This window comes from Pelophylax lessonae (assembly GCF_965119305.1).
Source record: "Pelophylax lessonae genome assembly, chromosome: 1".
In the NCBI taxonomy this organism is placed as follows: Eukaryota; Metazoa; Chordata; class Amphibia; order Anura; family Ranidae; genus Pelophylax; species Pelophylax lessonae.
The window spans coordinates 319,749,496-319,766,347 of record NC_138768.1 but is presented as its reverse complement, the minus strand read 5'-3'; the positions used below and the strand labels follow the sequence as shown (position 1 = coordinate 319,766,347).

General features: G+C 42.9%; 1 protein-coding gene across 1 annotated transcript in view; it reads right to left on the bottom strand.

Moving 5' to 3' along the window:
* The window catches only part of RIPK3 (receptor interacting serine/threonine kinase 3), a 94,735-nt gene that overhangs the window by 1,717 nt on the left and 76,166 nt on the right, over positions 1-16,852 (bottom strand). The window contains exons 12-15 of the mRNA XM_082244632.1: positions 14,012-14,091; positions 13,590-13,629; positions 8,988-9,067; positions 2,152-2,179 (exon numbers count right to left, since the gene is read on the bottom strand). Coding sequence (XP_082100758.1) covers positions 2,152-2,179; positions 8,988-9,067; positions 13,590-13,629; positions 14,012-14,091 — 228 coding nt within the window. The remainder of the gene's footprint in view (positions 1-2,151; positions 2,180-8,987; positions 9,068-13,589; positions 13,630-14,011; positions 14,092-16,852) is intronic.

Below are 16,852 nucleotides of genomic sequence, written 5' to 3'. Positions count from 1 at the left end.
TGCAATCTGGTGACCTGATATAAAGGTAGTTAAAGACATTTGATTATTGTCATGTTTGGCTTTCTTAAAGCGATTGTAATGTTTTTTATTTATTTAATTATATGGGCCTTTAACCTCCCTGGCGGTATGATTCTTTTGGATTTTAGGTGCTGAAAGCGGTACCATTATTTTGCATGTAATTCTTGTGAATGAGCAGCCCAAACCAACTGTATACATTTATTATATATATATATATATATTAATATATATATATATATATATATATATGTATGTATACATATATTATATATATATATATATATATATATATATATATATATATATATATATATATATATATAATGTATACAGTTGGTTTGGGCTGCTCATTCACAAGAATTACGTATATATATACATACATATATATATATATATATATATATATATATATATATATATATATAGTTACATAAAAAGTAAAACTGCAGGAAAGGGCACTGGGGGGCAATGTAATGTGAATTTTTTTTATTTTGAATGGTATCAGTGTGCTTGGTGTGTTTTTACATTTGAATTTGCCGCCGGTTCCACCCCCCTGCAAACGTCACGTCGCCGGAAAAGGAAGCCGGGGCTCGCAGACGATCGGGAGGAAGTTCCGCCGCTGCATACCGCCCGCATACTTCGCTGGATCCCGGGGGAAAAGGTAAGTAAAACCTCTACCAGGATCCAGCGATCTTCCTAGCGATACCCGAGTGTGGCTCGGGGCTACCGCTTTTGGCTCTAAAATCTAACCCCGAGTCACGCTAGAGAATACCGCTAGAAAGGTTAAGTGGTTTATGCCATAATGTGCTAGTATGCACCACATATTAGCTCATTATGGCAGTCCTACTTGTCATAATGTGCCCTCCAAAGCTACGCTGTCGCCAATTCGCAGGTCCCGTGCGCTTCCATCTTCATTCGGTCTTCTATTTGGGTTCCAGCTGACCGGCTGCTTAACCTCCCTGGCGGTATGATTGTTTCCGATTTTAGGTGCTGAAAGCGGTACCATTATTTTGCATGTAATTCTTAAGGACGAGCAGCCCAAACCAACTATTTACATATAAATTTTTTTTTTTTATTGTGCGTTCTTCTTTATAACATCTCGGGTATGATAAAGTTTGAAACACAAAATCCTAAATTATAATATAATAAATAACTATAAATAAGTAAAGTATGTATATATATATATATGTATGTATATATACACATAGATATATGTGTATATCTAAATATACGTATATATATATATATATATATATATATATATAATTATACATACATAGAAAGTACAGTAAAACTGCAGGAAAGGGCACTGGGGGGCAAACTAATGTGAGTTTATTTTATTTTGTTTTGTGTGTTTTACTATTTGAATTTGCTGCCGGTTCCCCCCCCCCCCCCCCCGTGCGAGCGTGACATCGCAGGAGACGGAAGTCGGGGCTCACAGCATCGAGGCGGAAGATCTGGCTGCTGTATGCAGCAGGGACACATCGCGGGATCCCGGCAACAAGGTAAGTAACCTCTCTTACAGGATCCAGCGATCTCCCTAGCGGTACCCCGAGTGTGGCTCGGGGTTACTGCTAATGGCTCTGAAATTTCACCCCGAGCCACACTTGGGAATACCGCTTAGTAGGTTAAACAGCCAGGCTGCGATGACGTCACTCCCAAGTGTGCGCACCGGAGTCACATCATTGAGGTACAGGTCAGGTGCCGTACATGTCCCCTGAGTTGCACATGAACAGTGTACATGATGCCTGTCAGACGGGAGGAAGCATTTTATGACAGAAGAGACCGATAGGGCCTCTTCTGTCATAAAAACCCTGCCTGGTAGCGAATTTAAAAAAACAGACTTTAATACCACTTTAAAGAGTATACTGCTTCAAATTTCCTTCAGTGGCCACATACATGATTGACTAGTGAGAATCAAAGATCAGATAACCTGATCCTCCCTGAACATTCACACATGTGGCTAGCACGGCAATGAAGAGTGTTTCTGTATATCCTTCAGGAAACTTGCACATATCAGTCCCTCTTATTCTTTTGGTATTACTTTTTTCAATTCTGACAATACTGTTATTATAGCATTATGTTACATTAACATGTGGGCAGCTGTTTGATTCATGTGATCAAAGCACTTACCTGTTGGAGGTGGTGAAGGGACATAAAACTGTAAAAATGAAAAAAGATAAAATAAATTAACTGACAGTCCATTGTTTGACCTTACAAGTAAATTATATTTTAGTTCCTTAATGATTTATATGTTTCAGATAAAGAGCATGGGTGTAAATAAGATCACTCTGTTATAGAATATCCATTTCTACCTGGTCTTTTGGGAATCATTTTAATAAAACACTGGAGCCTATACTAGCTTAATATGTTTAAAATAACATTAGTAGGGGTCTGAGGAATATATATAACTATATAACCAGTTTTGAACACAGAACAAAGAAGTGAACTTACAATATTACATTTTTATTAGCAGGAAACTTTAACGGTTACAGCTCAAGTTTCTTTTGTAAATCTTGCATTTGTATAGTTTCTATTCTTACATAGTTTTTCTCCATACACAAGAGGCATGTCTTCCTGCTCTCCTATCTTTACCATCAAGTTGTATTAAACCCGCAGCGTTTTTTAGCTTAACTTGTTGAGCGCAATAAAAAAACCTCGCCAGGAACTATTTGTTAAAAATCTTGTAGGCAGGTGCATGCCACTTTCTCCACTACAGGTGGCACTCAACCATAGTAGAACTGCAGAGGGAGAGAATGTCAAAAGGAATATGGTTCCTCATGTGTCATTAGGGCAGCAATCCAGTTGATGTGACTCTGGTGGCTATCTTAGGTGTGGCAGAGTCTTTTTAAGACCCTGGCTCCTGGATTTGGTGCGCATTATAGCGTGTGGGTAGTGTAGGGACATGTCACTTGTCTGTCAGGAACAGTATTAGCGGTAGGGAAAGGTTGCAGTCAAGGAGGGAAAGCATAGGGATTTGCAATTCTCTTTGAAACCTACCCACTTGGGTCTGGACTGGCCAGGCTGCATTCTGCCCCTCAAGAGAGATGCTGTCAGCTCGGCTGAGACCTGTTTCGCTATCTACTGTCGTCACCCTTGAGTGTTCTTCGGTCGTGCCTTCTTCCACCGGGCTTGTTGTGAACTGTTGTACTTTCACTTCAATTCAAGTTTTTCAACTATATCTGGGCTGAGTGTGTGCTGCTGCAGGTTGAGGGATGAGGGATCTGTTTAGGCTTAGTTAGAGCCTGGAATTTCACTTTAAAGCATTCTACAGCTCCACTGAGAGCCAGTTAAAGATATTAATGGATTCCTATACAGAGGGGAAAATAATTATTTAATTCCCTGCAGATTTTTAAGTTTGCCCACTAACTAATTTTTATCATGGGTGTATTTTAAATGACAGAGACTGAATAGCAAACAAAAATCCAGAAAAAACACATAAAACAAATGCTATAAATTAAGTTGCAGTTCAGTGAGTAAAATAAGTATTTGATCCCCAAGCAAAACATGACTTAGTACTTGGTGGAGAAACCCTTGTTGGCAAGCACAGAGGTAAGACATTTCTAGTAGTTGGTGGCCAGGTTTGCACACATATCAGGAGGGATTTTGGCCCACTCTTCTTTACAGATCTTCTCTAAATCCTTAATGTTTCATGGATGTCTCTTGGCAACTTGAAGTTTCAGCTCTCTCCATAAATTTTCTATAGGATTAAGGTCTGGAGACTGACTAGGCCACTGCATGACCCTAATGTGAATCTTCTTGAGCCACTCCTTTGTTGCCTTGATGGTATGTTTTGAGTCATTGTCATGCTGGAAGACCCATCCACGACCCCTCTTCAGTGTTCTGGCTGAGGGAAGAAGGTTCTCATCCAAGATTTTACAATACATGGTCCCGTCCATTGGCCCCTCAATGTGGCAAAGTTGGCCTGTACCTTTAGCAGAGAAACAACCTCAAAGCATCATGTTTCCACCTCCTTGCTTGACTGTAGGGATAGTGTTCTTAGGGTCAAAGTCAGCATTTTTCTCCTTCCAAACACGGCAAGTCAAGTTAATGCCAAAGAGCTTAATTTTTGTACTCATCTGACCACAACACTTTCTCCCAACCCTTCTCTGAATCATTAAGATGTTTATTGGCATGACTGTACATGTGCCTACCTGAGGAGGGGGACTCGCTGTGTTTGGAGGAAGAAACATTTTGACTATGACCCTAAGAACACCATCACTACAGTCTAGCACGGAGGTGGAAACATTATGCTTTGGGGCTGTTTCTCTGCTAAAGGTACAGACTGACTTTGCCGCATTGAGGGACCAATGGACAGAACCATGTATTGTAAAATCTTGGATGATGAGAGCCTTCTTCCTCCAGCCAGAACACTGAAGACGGGTCATGGATAGGTATTTCAGCATGACAATGACCCAAAGACTCAAGAAGAAGCACATTAAAGTCATGGATGGGCCTAGCCAGTCTCCAGACCTTAATCCTATAGAAAAACTATATAGGGAGCTGAAACTTCAAATTGCCAAAGGGCAGCCAATAAATCATAAGGATTTAGAGAAGATCTGTAAAAAAAGAGTGGACCAAAATTCCTCCTGAGATGTGTGCAAACCTGGTCACTAACCACAAGAAACGTCTTACCTCAAGGGTTTATAGTACATTCTAAATTGATCTGAATCTGTCTTGAATATGCATTTGTGGGGGGGTCAGTAGTATCTTTACCTGTAATTCAATCAGAAAAAGATTGCCACTAACTTACATTTGGAGGCAAGAAGGAATGTTGAAATTTTGAAGAGGAGAAAGGCTGAGAACCTGCAAGTAAACAAGAGCCCATGGGAAAAAAAAAAAGGTTAAGCACATGCTGTATTAGAAGCCTTAAGATGTAAAGAAAATAATGTGCACATGTTTCATGATTTGTTAAATTAACTGTATCATGTACAGTGTGTTTTATCAAGTAACATTCAGGCTCACAAAATATAAAATTTTTAGTTCTGTCCCCAAAGCTTGCGTTTCTGTGAATGGTCTGTGAAAAGATGACCTGCCATGGAAATGGAGGCCCAAAATCTTACTTCCAGTTTCAATTCTATTATTTAAGGTAGGGGTCGGCAACTGGTCAATTAATTCTAGTCATGTGATGGGTAGATCACGACTCTGATGTTCCAACAGCTCCGGACTTGTCCACCGCCTTTCAGACCTTAGATCAGAGTGGCAAAAGGCATTGCAGAGGTGAGGTAAGTCTTAGGTGTCATATGACACAGCCAAGAGAACACTGCAAGGGTTTCCTTTTCTCTGCTTGACACTGGTGAATCTGAGGTCTGCTGAAGGAACTTTACAGAGGGAGGGGAGGAATTTGTGCTGTGGGTGATTTATCCTTAGGGGTAGATGTTTGTACTGGAATTTTTGCTCTTGGGTGGGAGATGTACATTAGTTACTCCTGATGTTGGCATTGTGTGTTACCTACTACTGACCTCTTCACTTTGCATTACTTACTCCTGAACCCTGTACTGTGCATTGCATACTCCTGACCCCAGCTAGAGTGTCACATACTACTTACCCCTGAATTCTGTGTTACTTGTTCCTGATCCCTGCATTACTTAATGCTAATCCCTTTACTCTGCCTTATATACCATTGCTCTCTTAACTCTGCTTTACTTATTACCGACTCATCAAACTCATCAAACCTTCATTACTTTTTAATGGGGCCTTACGATGTTATCTCCATGAAAAAGTGCATTACCCCCTGGTGATCTTTGATCTCTTACAAATTGTTTAGCTAAATCTCCACCTCTCCAGGATTGCCTCCCCCAGAACTAAGGGGTGGGGTTAATGTACAGACTAAAGTAACTCTATATCTAACTGAATTTCAATGAGCAGCTCAATTTTAAAAAGTAAAAATGCAACTTGACCATAATAATTGTCCATCTTTTTATTTTTAGAATAGCAAACCTAAATGAAGGCTTGACATAAATATGAATAAATGATTTTCAGTAAGCTTATCTACACATGACATTTGTCTCATTATTTCTGCGCTCTAATTACTGAAAATAACAATTGCCTTAGAACCTTTACAGGCATGCAAATATAAATTGTGCTAACAAGAGCACTTCTTGCTTTCCGTATATCAGCCATTTAGAATCACGGTTTAATTTTCATTACAACATTGACAAATTTGCATTAGTTGCTATAGGATACAAACAATACTCAATCGTCTTAGCCATCGTGTCTCAGAAACTGGGGTCACTCACAGAGAGAATTGGGACTTGCGTACCCTAAACAGATTATTGATGCACCTTTTAGTGGGAAACGAGACTGGAGTGAAGTGGGCTGATAGAATATTGGAGGTTAGATATCACCTTCTAAAACTGCTAATGGCCAGGCTGTACAGCATCTTCAGTACTAAGATTCACCAGGGGAGGACTGGACTCAAAGGCATTTGCTACCTGGGCCAGTGTTAAAAGGTATGGGGCTCAGGGGCGTATTATGAAATCAGTGGGCCCGTATGCAAGTGTGCGTAGCGCGACGCAGCAAAATGTGGGTGTGGTTTAAATAGTGCTAAATATTGGGCATGGCTTAAAGGGTGTGTGGTTTATTAGAGTCTGAGATGCATGTACAGGAGAGGAGTGCAGAGTGTATGGAAGTGGGTGTCAGTAGGGCAGTGGACAGTGTCAGTAGAGCAGTGAATGGTGTCAGTAGTTTTTTATTTTTATGTATTTATTTTTTTTACAATTTAATTTGTTTTTCATTTTTTTTTCACAATGCTTTTTGGGGGGAGGGGGTTGGGGAAGTGGACAGTGTCAGTAGGGCAGGGGGATGGTGTCAGTATTTTTTTTTTTTTACAATTTTATTTTTTATAATTTTTTTTTACGTTTTACAATTTAACTTTTTTTTAATACTTATTGATTTTTTATTTTTTTTATTATCAGCCCTGTTGGTGGGCTTTGATGAGATATCAGGGGTCTAAACAGAAGAAGGGAAGCTGGCTGCTGTGGGGATGGGGTGAGGGGGGGCGGAGGAGGAGGACACAGGGGCCGGAGGAAGAGGAGGACACGGGGGGGGGGGTGGAATGAGGAGGACACAGCGGCCAGAGGAGGAGGAGGACACGGGGGCTGGAGGAGGACACAGAGGGCTGCCGGAGGAGGAGGTTACAGGGCTGGAATTGGGGGACAGTCGGGGATGATTGATGCGGTGGTGGGGACAGTTGCTAGCACCGATCTCCCTGCAAGAACTTTAAGCTGACAGCCATGGGAGGAAGAGGAGGAGAAGCTCACCAACTGTCTACTAGGAGATCATCCATGGGTGCAGGGTGGGTCACAGTGGGCCCCAGTCGGAAGCCCATGTGCAGTGAACACCCCGAACACATGGATGATACACCACTGGTTGGGCTGGAGATACTTCACTGTTCAGACACCGATCACAAAAGGGCTTGCACTCATTGACACATGCTGGGCATTATAAGGTTACCTGATTAGACCTTTAATTACAGCACATGTCAGAGAAAAGCACTTCAACAAAAAATGATTTTATGGCCCTGAGATTTTATATGACTAACTGAATGTAGAGCAGCTGATGCTGGAAGGTGTGAACATTCTCCCATTCTTCTTCATTACAGGTTTACTTTAAGAAGAAATGCTGTCTATAAACCTCTGACCACAGTGGTGAGCACATCCCCTTGGGATTTCCTGATTCCAGCAAGTATAGTTAGTTATGTCCAGTTTATTTATTGGCAAATGGAAGAGAAGTGTAAAAAATTTAAAAATACCTTGTGGCCCAGATGGCATTGAAAAACTGGGAGGCGAGAACTGTAAGATAAATATATATAAAATCTTATCATATAGGTTTAATTTCTACAAATACAAGTACATTGTTTTATATACTATTTTTACAGCATTCAAAACTTGCCAATAATAAAAAAAAAAAAAAATTGTAAGCCTTTCTCCCTATTTACACATTTTAATCAAGAACACAAGGAAAGGTAGTTAGGTAGAGCCAATATTTTGTTAACATAACATATGGAGTTTTAGTACAGGCAAAGGGGGTTATTTACTAAAGCGGCATGATCAAAATATGGTGCAGCTCTGTACAGAAGCCAATCAGCTTTCTGGTTTTATTGTGAAAGCTTAATTGAACAAGCTGAAGTCAGAAGCTGATTGGTTACCATGCCAACTGCACCAGATTCTGAGTGAACCATTATTAATAAATCTCCCCAAAAGTGTAATGTGTGCATCATGGTAATGCACATAGTTAAAGTATAAGAAAATCCTCTCCTTGTAAAACAATTCAGTTTACAATAGAAATGAAAGGCAACAGCTTTGTGCATACATAGAAAAAAAACAATATAAATACATTTTTTCACCTTTTTTATAAGTGATAAAATACTCTGTTCTCAGCTGCATAAGGAGCTCAGGGATGAGAAGCAGCAGCACACTGGTCTTCCCAGTGAATGGCTGTGTGTGTGTTTGCGTGTGTGTGTGGGGGGGCAGGGTTGGCTTGTCAGGACAAGTCTAGCTCACAGCACAGCCCGAAAACTGAACATGCTGCGCTCTTATGCTTAGCTTTGTCAGTTATTAATAGGAAAGCAGAGGGACTGGCAAGAACACCAGGGATTTCACACAAAGGATGCAATACAAGGAGAACAGGATACTTTCTCATACAAGTATATAGTGCAGCAGGCTCATATTATGAATATGAAATGTTGGGTTTACATATTCTTAAGGAATTTAGTGCTTCTCTATGGTAGGAGAAGTATATCCCAATAGAAGTGGAATTATAGGCAATTTCTTTCCATTGCTGCCAGCAGCCTGCTGGGAAAAAGTTGACCAAGGCAAGATATGAGGACAATTTGAATAAAGTGAACATGTTGGGGCTGTTCTTTATGTAGGGTCCAGTATATGCCAGTTAGGTCAAAGTTATGGTTACTTTGTTATAGTCATGTTTTATTTATTTGTTTTTGTTTGGATGTAATTGATTGCCCTTACCATATAAGGTCCCCAGTATGCAGGTCCTGAACTGGGCTGTGTAAACTGGCTCTGTACTCTCTGAGGGTTTCTTACATTCCCTGTGAAGGTAAAACAGAATAATACAGTGACTGAAAAAGTTGAAAACACAGATTTGAAAGTTAAAAAAACATCAGTCTCTATGTTTCGGGTTAACATTGTTTTTTATAATTAAGAGGGGGGATGAGACATAGAGGGGGGTTGAGAAAGAGGAGTGGGATGAGAGAGAGGGGAGGGGGATGAGAGAGAGAGAGAGAGGAGGGGGATGAGGCCCCATTCACACTTGGCAATTATGTCCATGATTCCAAATCACGTGGCAATCACTGTAAAATGCACCACATGCATTTACTATAAATACCACCCCAAACACGGTATGATTTTGCCGCTATTGTCGCACGGCAGAATCACTCTGCAATAACCTTTCAAAATCACATGAAGCTTGCCGCCCAAAAAGGCACAGGAGCTTCTTTTGGGCAGCAAACACCCATAAGACAGCCCATTGAAGTGAATGGGCAGTCCTACACATGACACGCAGAATTGTGTGAAAATAAAAAACATATTATACTTACTTGCTTTGTGCAATGGTACTGCACAGCGGGGCCCCGAACCTTCTTTTCTGGGGTCCTCAGCTGGCTCTTTTGGCTCCTCCTCTTCTGTGTGTGCCATCACAGTAGGCTGTTCGTTATGGTGGCACACCCATGAGCTCACTCCTGAGCTAGGCTGTGTATGTCAATAGACACACAGCACAGCTTGGTCCCACTCCCTCCTGAAAAGATTTGATTGACAGCAGCAGGAGCCAATGGCTGTTGCCTCTATATCTTGTGAGCAGTGGTGTATTTTGGGTTTGAGCTGCCCTAGGTAAGACAAAAAATTGGGCGTCCCCCTCCCCTTCTATGTAAATTTGCCCCACCCCTTCCTGTTTAACGGATGTGCCCCCCTCCAAAATATATATAAGGAGAGAGGGTGGTGGGAGAAAGAGAGGGTGTTGGGGGAGAGAGAGAGAGGGTGTTGGGAGAGAGAGAAAGAGAGAGAAAGAGAGGGTGATAGGGGGGAGAGAGAGAGAGAGAGGAGGGGGATGAGAGAGAGGAGGGGGATGAGAGAGAGAGAGGGGGATGAGAGAGAGAGAGGGGGTGAGAGAGAGGGAGAGGGGGGTGAGAGAGAGGGGGTGGGGTGAGAGAGAGGGGGAATAGAGAGAGAGCGCAAGAGGTGAGAGAAAGAGAGGGAGAGAGAGAGGGGGGTGGTGGGAGAGGGGGAGAGAGAGGGGGGTGGTGGGAGAGAGAGAGGGGAGGGGGATGAGAGAGAGAGAGGGGAAGGCGATGAGAGAGAGAGAGGAGAGGGATGAGAGAGAGAGAGAGAGAGGATATGAGAGAGGAGGGGATGAGAGAGAGGAGGGGATGAGAGAGAGAGAGAGGAGGGTGAGAGATAGAGGGAGAGGGGGTGAGAAAGTTGGAGAAGGGGGTAAGAGAGAGGGAGAGGGGGTGAGAGAGAGGGAGAGGGTGAGATAGAGGGAGGGGGGGAGAGAGAGAGGGAGCAGGGGTGAGAGAGAGAGAGAGAGAGAGGGGAGGGGGATGAGAGAGAGGGGAGGGGATAAGGGGAGGGGGATGAGAGAGAGAGGAGGGGATGAGAGAGAGAGAGAGAGAGAGGATATGAGAGAGGGGGATAAAAAAGAGGAGGGGATGAGAGAGAGAGAGGAGGGTGAAAGATAGAGGGAGAGGGGGTGAGAGAGTGAGAGAAGGGGGTAAGAGAGAGGGAGAGGGGGGTGAGAGAGAGGGAGGAGGTGAGATAGAGGGAGGGGGGAGAGAGAGGGGGAGCAGGGGTGAGAGAGAGAGGGGAGGGGGATGAGAGAGATGGGAGGGGGATAAGGGGAGGGGGATGAGAGAGAGAGGAGGTGCATGAGAAATTATACAAGTAAGTATTAAAAAACCAAGTAATCTCTGAAAGGTAATCCTAAACTAAAGGCAAGGATTAAATCACTACAAAAGGAAATCAAATATTTTTTTTTCAATAGTTTGTAACAATCAGAAAGACAGAAAGACATAGACAGTATTAAACCCAAAAGCAAACTTATATTGCTAGCTTAACAATTCTTAGGTGTGGTGGCTGCATTTGTTTTTTAGGCTTTATTTCCTTCATTTTTACCTGGTGATCCTGCCAGTAAATCTGTTATATTTGAACAGAACAAGCTGGCCTGCAAATGTAGCAGTGAGATAGTTGAGACAAACCATTTACCACTGACAGGGGTGCTTACAATGAGATTTTTCTATTTACCGTATATACTTGAGTATAAGCCGACTTTTTTAGCATGTTTTTTTATGCTGAAAAAGTCCCCCTCGGCTTATACTCGAGTCACAGTCTCACTTACCTTTTAAAATGGCGCCGTCCGGCACCAACACATCACCGCGCATGGGCCGTCTGCCTGGGAATAGCCGAAGGTGTACGGGCTTTCCCGAGCATCGCGGCGCATGCGCGGTGACGTGTTGGCGCCGGGTGGCGCCATTTTTAAATGTAAGGCGCCTCATCGACAGGTAAGTGAGACTCCCCGCAGCCCCCGCATTTCCTCATGCAGTATTGCGGGCATGGTACAGGACAGTCTCCTGTACCATGCCCGCAGCACTGCATCTCCTGTACCATGCCTGTATCATCTGTGCCATGCCTGTACCGTCACCTTTGCCATGCCTGTACCATCACCTGTGCCATGCCTGTACCATCAACTGTATCATCTCCGGTGCCATGCCTGTACCATCTCTTGTGCCATGCCTATACCATCTCCTGTGCTATGCCTGTACCATCACCTGTGCCATGCCTGTACCATCTCCTGTATCATGCCTGTACCATCACCTGTGCCATGCCCGTACCATCACCTGTGCCATGCCTGTACCATCAACTGTATCATCTCCTGTGCCATGCCTGTGCCATCTCCTGTACCATCTCCTGTACCATGCCTGTACCATCTCCTGTACCATCTCCTGTACCATGCCCGCAGCCCCTGTTTTGTGTCTCGTGGTGGTTCAGTAGCTGCTGCATTTCCCACCCTAGGCTTATACTCGAGTCAATACGTTTTCCCTCTTTTTTGTGGTAAAATTAGGTGCCTCTGCTTATATTCGGGCCGGCTTTTTCTTGAGTATATACGGTATGTAAAACTTTTATCCCAAAAGGAACCAACACTGTTGCTGTATCTGCTTAAAAACGATTAACTGGAATTGGGCTTCAGTGTGTTAGTGTATCAAAATCTGCTAGTGCATCTAACATTACTCTCCCCCTAGACCATGGGTGTCCAACCTTTTGGCTTCTCTGGGCCACATTGAGTGTAGAGAAATTTTCTCGGACCGCATATAAAATATATACTATTAGTTAAGGTATATAAGTAATAAAACGCCGCCCCCCCCCCCCCAGCACTAATTTAACACAACTAGTGGATGATACTCTGAGGCTGCCTCTGTGGCCGTGCCCCAGACTCGACTTCCTTCCTCCCCAGCAAAAAAAAAAAAATTGTCAGGGGGCAGTGGGCCGCATTTTCTTTATTTTCCTAGCTTTTTTCTATCTCTTTTTTCTATCTCTTTACTTAATATAGGTCCTCTAGTCGGACCCTTTGTCTTGACTTTGGGGTTTCTGCCTAGGTTTTATATGTGGCAATATATCCTAAAGGATATGTTACTAATACATCTGATTTCCCTAAGTATATAATATTTTCAGGGTAAGATAAATAAATCTAATGTTAGATTTCATAGTGGTCACTATGTTTGCTATTGTTCCATTATTATGTCCATAACCTGCCTTGGTGGTTGGGTGGGCTGTTGTAATCCTGCTTGACCCCTCCACCAAACATACAGTGTTACACTGATTATATATTTTGGATTATAACCAAACATATTTCGCAATACAGGTTTTATCATAGTTGACCACTTTGGTGCACTTCCTGGTACCCATTGATGGACTTGCATGGATTCCTGTCTGAACTCCTTACCCTTTAAATATGCCATTGCTGATATCTTCTTGTTTACTGTTTTATGATGAGAGAGCCATTTTGCACTCTCTTGTGTTACATGATAACGCTTTTAGGCCCCTTTCACACTTGTGCACTTGTCCTGCGACTTGGGACTGCAAAGTCGCATGACAAGTCGTACTCCATGAGTTCCAATGAGTACCGTTCATATCTGTGCGACTTCAAGTTGCGGCAACTTCAAAGTAGTCACTACACTATGGCCGACTTTGATGCGTTTTGAGGTCCACAGACCTCAAGATTACATAGGCATTGCTTCAAGTCCAGTCAAAATCACATCAAACTTGCGGCAAAATAGGGCGACTTTTAGGTCGCACAAATGTCAAACGGGCCTTCCTGTTATTTTGAAAACTGAATAAAAAGATTGAAACAGAAAACAGAGAATAAAAAGCTTAAAAAAAGAAAACAAATGCAGCCACCCTGTCTAATGATTGGTAAACTGCAATATATTACATTTTTGCTTTTGAGTTTAATACCACTTTAATATTTGATATTTTACCAATGAAGTATTCAGGTTGAGACTTCAATAAAATGTACCGAATGCACACACACATGTACTGTATATTTAAAAGATGAAAGATTACCTGTCCTGTAAACTGGAGAATTTGTTCTTTGACTAAATCGCTGGATTGAAAAAAAGAAATAGGGTCTATTATTAAATTATTGAGAAATAATTCCTGCAATATATAAAAATCCTCACTTATCCCAAACCTTTACAGTTACTGCAGTCCCCCTAGGCAGATAATGCCTGGTATAGCTATAGCCTGATATAATGGGAAAATGTCTGGTAAATAGGTTAGAATAAAAGATTTTAGATCCCCCATCCTTTTTGCTTTTTCCATAAGAGCAGGCAATAAAGACTTTGTTTTCTTTCTGATTTTAAATTATAGGATTAAATTATAAGATTGAACCAAGTTTGTAGTCCTGTGCATACAGACATCTATACATAAAAGTGGATTGGATTCCAGAGACTTACTATGCACTGAAAATGTGACTGTCCTCTTACCGCTTGCCCTTGTTGGAGTGTTTGTCCTTGATTGGGGTTAAATTGTCCTCTATACTGGCTCTGAGGGTTTCTTTCATTCCCTGTGAAAGAAAAATAGGACAATGTACTGAACAGACAAAACTCAAACTCTCGGGACTCAGGGGTGCCCTGAGCCCATGCAATGTAAATTCTGGTGTAATTCCTTTCTTGGAAAGCCTAGGTACAGTGTACAGCAACATACACATAAATGGCTGTGCCTGGTTGTATTCAAGGTATGTATATACTGGTACATGCGCTCGCTGAACACACAAACAAATCGGGAGCTCGGCGCTCCATGAGCGCCCGATAATGCACTGCGCTTGATTGCTGATGATTGTCCAAAGCATGCACTTGTCCTGTATGCTTTGACCAATCACTGCACAATGTACTGTGAGAGCCATGATTGGCCAAAGGCAGAGTGCCTTTGGCCAATCATGGCTCAGGGGCTAAATCCACACCCCACACTAGATAAGGCTGCTGCTTACACGGCAGTCGTGTATAATGTGTGACAATAGAGATTAGGCTGGTAGTTAGTGGATAGTGTGTTCAGTCAGTGCAGTGTACAGTCATACACCCCTTTTAAAATGTATAGATATGTTGTAGTCCTGGGTCCCCTCTTGGTGCTCCCCAAATTTGGTGTCCCTGTCACCTAAGGCTTGTGAGCAGTGCCATGTCAAGCTGACCAATATCTCCCATAGACGTTAATGTTAAAGACAGAGAGAAGTGCCATGCCAAGCAGACCAATATTTCCCATAGATGGCAATGAGCACAGAAAGCTGAAAATTGGTCTGGACAGGGGGTGAAAGTGCCCTGTATTTAAGTGGTTAAGAGGAACCCTATGACAGAATTATATATATATATAAAAAGAAAATGGCATGGGGTCTCCCCCAAAATCTATACCAGGCCCTTTGGGACTGGTATAGATTTTAAGGGGAACTCCATGCAAAAATTAAAAAAAAAAAAAAAAATGGCATGGGGTCCCCCCCAAAAATCCCAGACTTTTATTCTAGCATGCAGCCTGGTAGGCCAGGAAAGGAAAGGGGGGGGGGGGCTGAGCGAGCGCCCCCGCCCTCCTGTACCATACCAGGCTGCTTGCCCTCAACATAGAGAGGGTGCTTTGGGGTGCCCCCCAGATTCCGGCCCCCCCTCTATGTGAATGGGTATCGGGTACATCGTATCCCTACTCATTCATCAAAAAAGTGTGAAAACGTAAAAACCACAGGAAACAGTTTTTGACAAGTCTTTTATTAAAAAAAAAATAAATAAAAAAAAAATAGCATTCATCGTCAATCACAATGCCAGCCGAACCCGAAAAATAGAAAAAAAATTAAAAACGCTTTGCCTCCTTAGAGGCTACCATGCCTATAAAAGAACTGTCAAAGCTGAAGATCAGGCATATGGCAGGTACTCTTTTGGGAGGTAAAGCGTTTTTTAATTTTTTTCCATTTTTCGGGTTCGGTGGGCGATGGATTTACATCGAGGGACACTATTTTTTTTTTCTTTTTAATAAACTACTTGTCAAAAACTGTTTCCTGTGGTTACTTTTTTACACTTTTTTGGTGAATGAGTATGGGTACGATGTATCCATTTAGCTTGGGGGGGCCTGGGATCTGGGGGCTTCCCTTGTTATAGGGGGCTTACAGATTCCGATAAGCCCCTACCCGCAGACCCCAACAACCATAGCCCAGGGTTGTCAGGAAGAGGCCCTTGTCCCTGTACAACATGGGGGCAAGGTGTTTTGGGGTGGGGGGGGCAATAGGTGGAGTATTAGGCTGCAGTGCCACACTTATTAGCATTGGCAGCCATCAGGCCCGATGTACTAAGTGTGATCGGCAGCCTGCGGTGTGTCCGAATGTCCTCACTTGCCGGTATTATCATACTGGCAGGGAGCAGTGTGACCGCTTTATGAGGGTGCCAGACTGATTTGCCTCCTGAACCCTGCCCTCTGGCTCAACTCGCCCCATAAGACTGGCACTATACTAAAAGTGTAGCGCAAGCTGGTGGAGACCCTTTTCTTGTGGGATTCGAGAGGAGGCTGTTTTTTTTTTCGTGCAGGGAGCAGCTTTTTTGCTGCCTCCCTGCCAAGTGCCGCCCTAGGCCTGGGCCTTGTGGGCCTAGGCCAAAATACAGCACTGACTATTGGTACTACATATTCGTTCATAGGGGATATGGAATTTAGAAAAAAAAAAAAAGGTGAACTTAGCCTTTAAGTTTTTGATGGCCACTGAAGGCCATATTGACACAACACTAAAATGATATAATCCCTGATGTTTAAAAAATCTGTAAGGTTTACATAATAGCGTTCATTCAAAGACACCCATCTTTTTCTTATCCGGATGGAGATGAGGCAGAGAGCATGATGTCACATCTCCACTTCAACCAATCGGAGAGCACTTTGCATTTATTAAGAAAATGCAAAGCTTTCTCTGAATGGTGCCAAGCAGCTGACCTCCTGTGTTCAGTAAGCAGAAGTGCAGCCACTCAGTGCGGAACCCAGAAGCAAGTGGAGATCACTGGAATAGCGGTGCCTATTTCAGTGATTTCCAGCTTCCAGGGATATCAGCCAGGTATGGTAAATATGTAGCCAGGTGCTGGCTAACTTTGCTTGTGTCGTGGGACATTCTGTAACACCAGCTGCATTGAGCCTATTTCCCTCTAGTGCTCAGCCTGGACACTGTGTCATCATTTTCTGAATGCAGAACAAGCAGCGACCACAGCTGAGAGCAGGGGATCGTGGGATATGTGGTCTTAAGGAGCCTGGATTTGCATTGGAGCCAGACTGCTGCAAACTACAAGTTTCAGCCGGCTGAGAGAGAGAGCAGA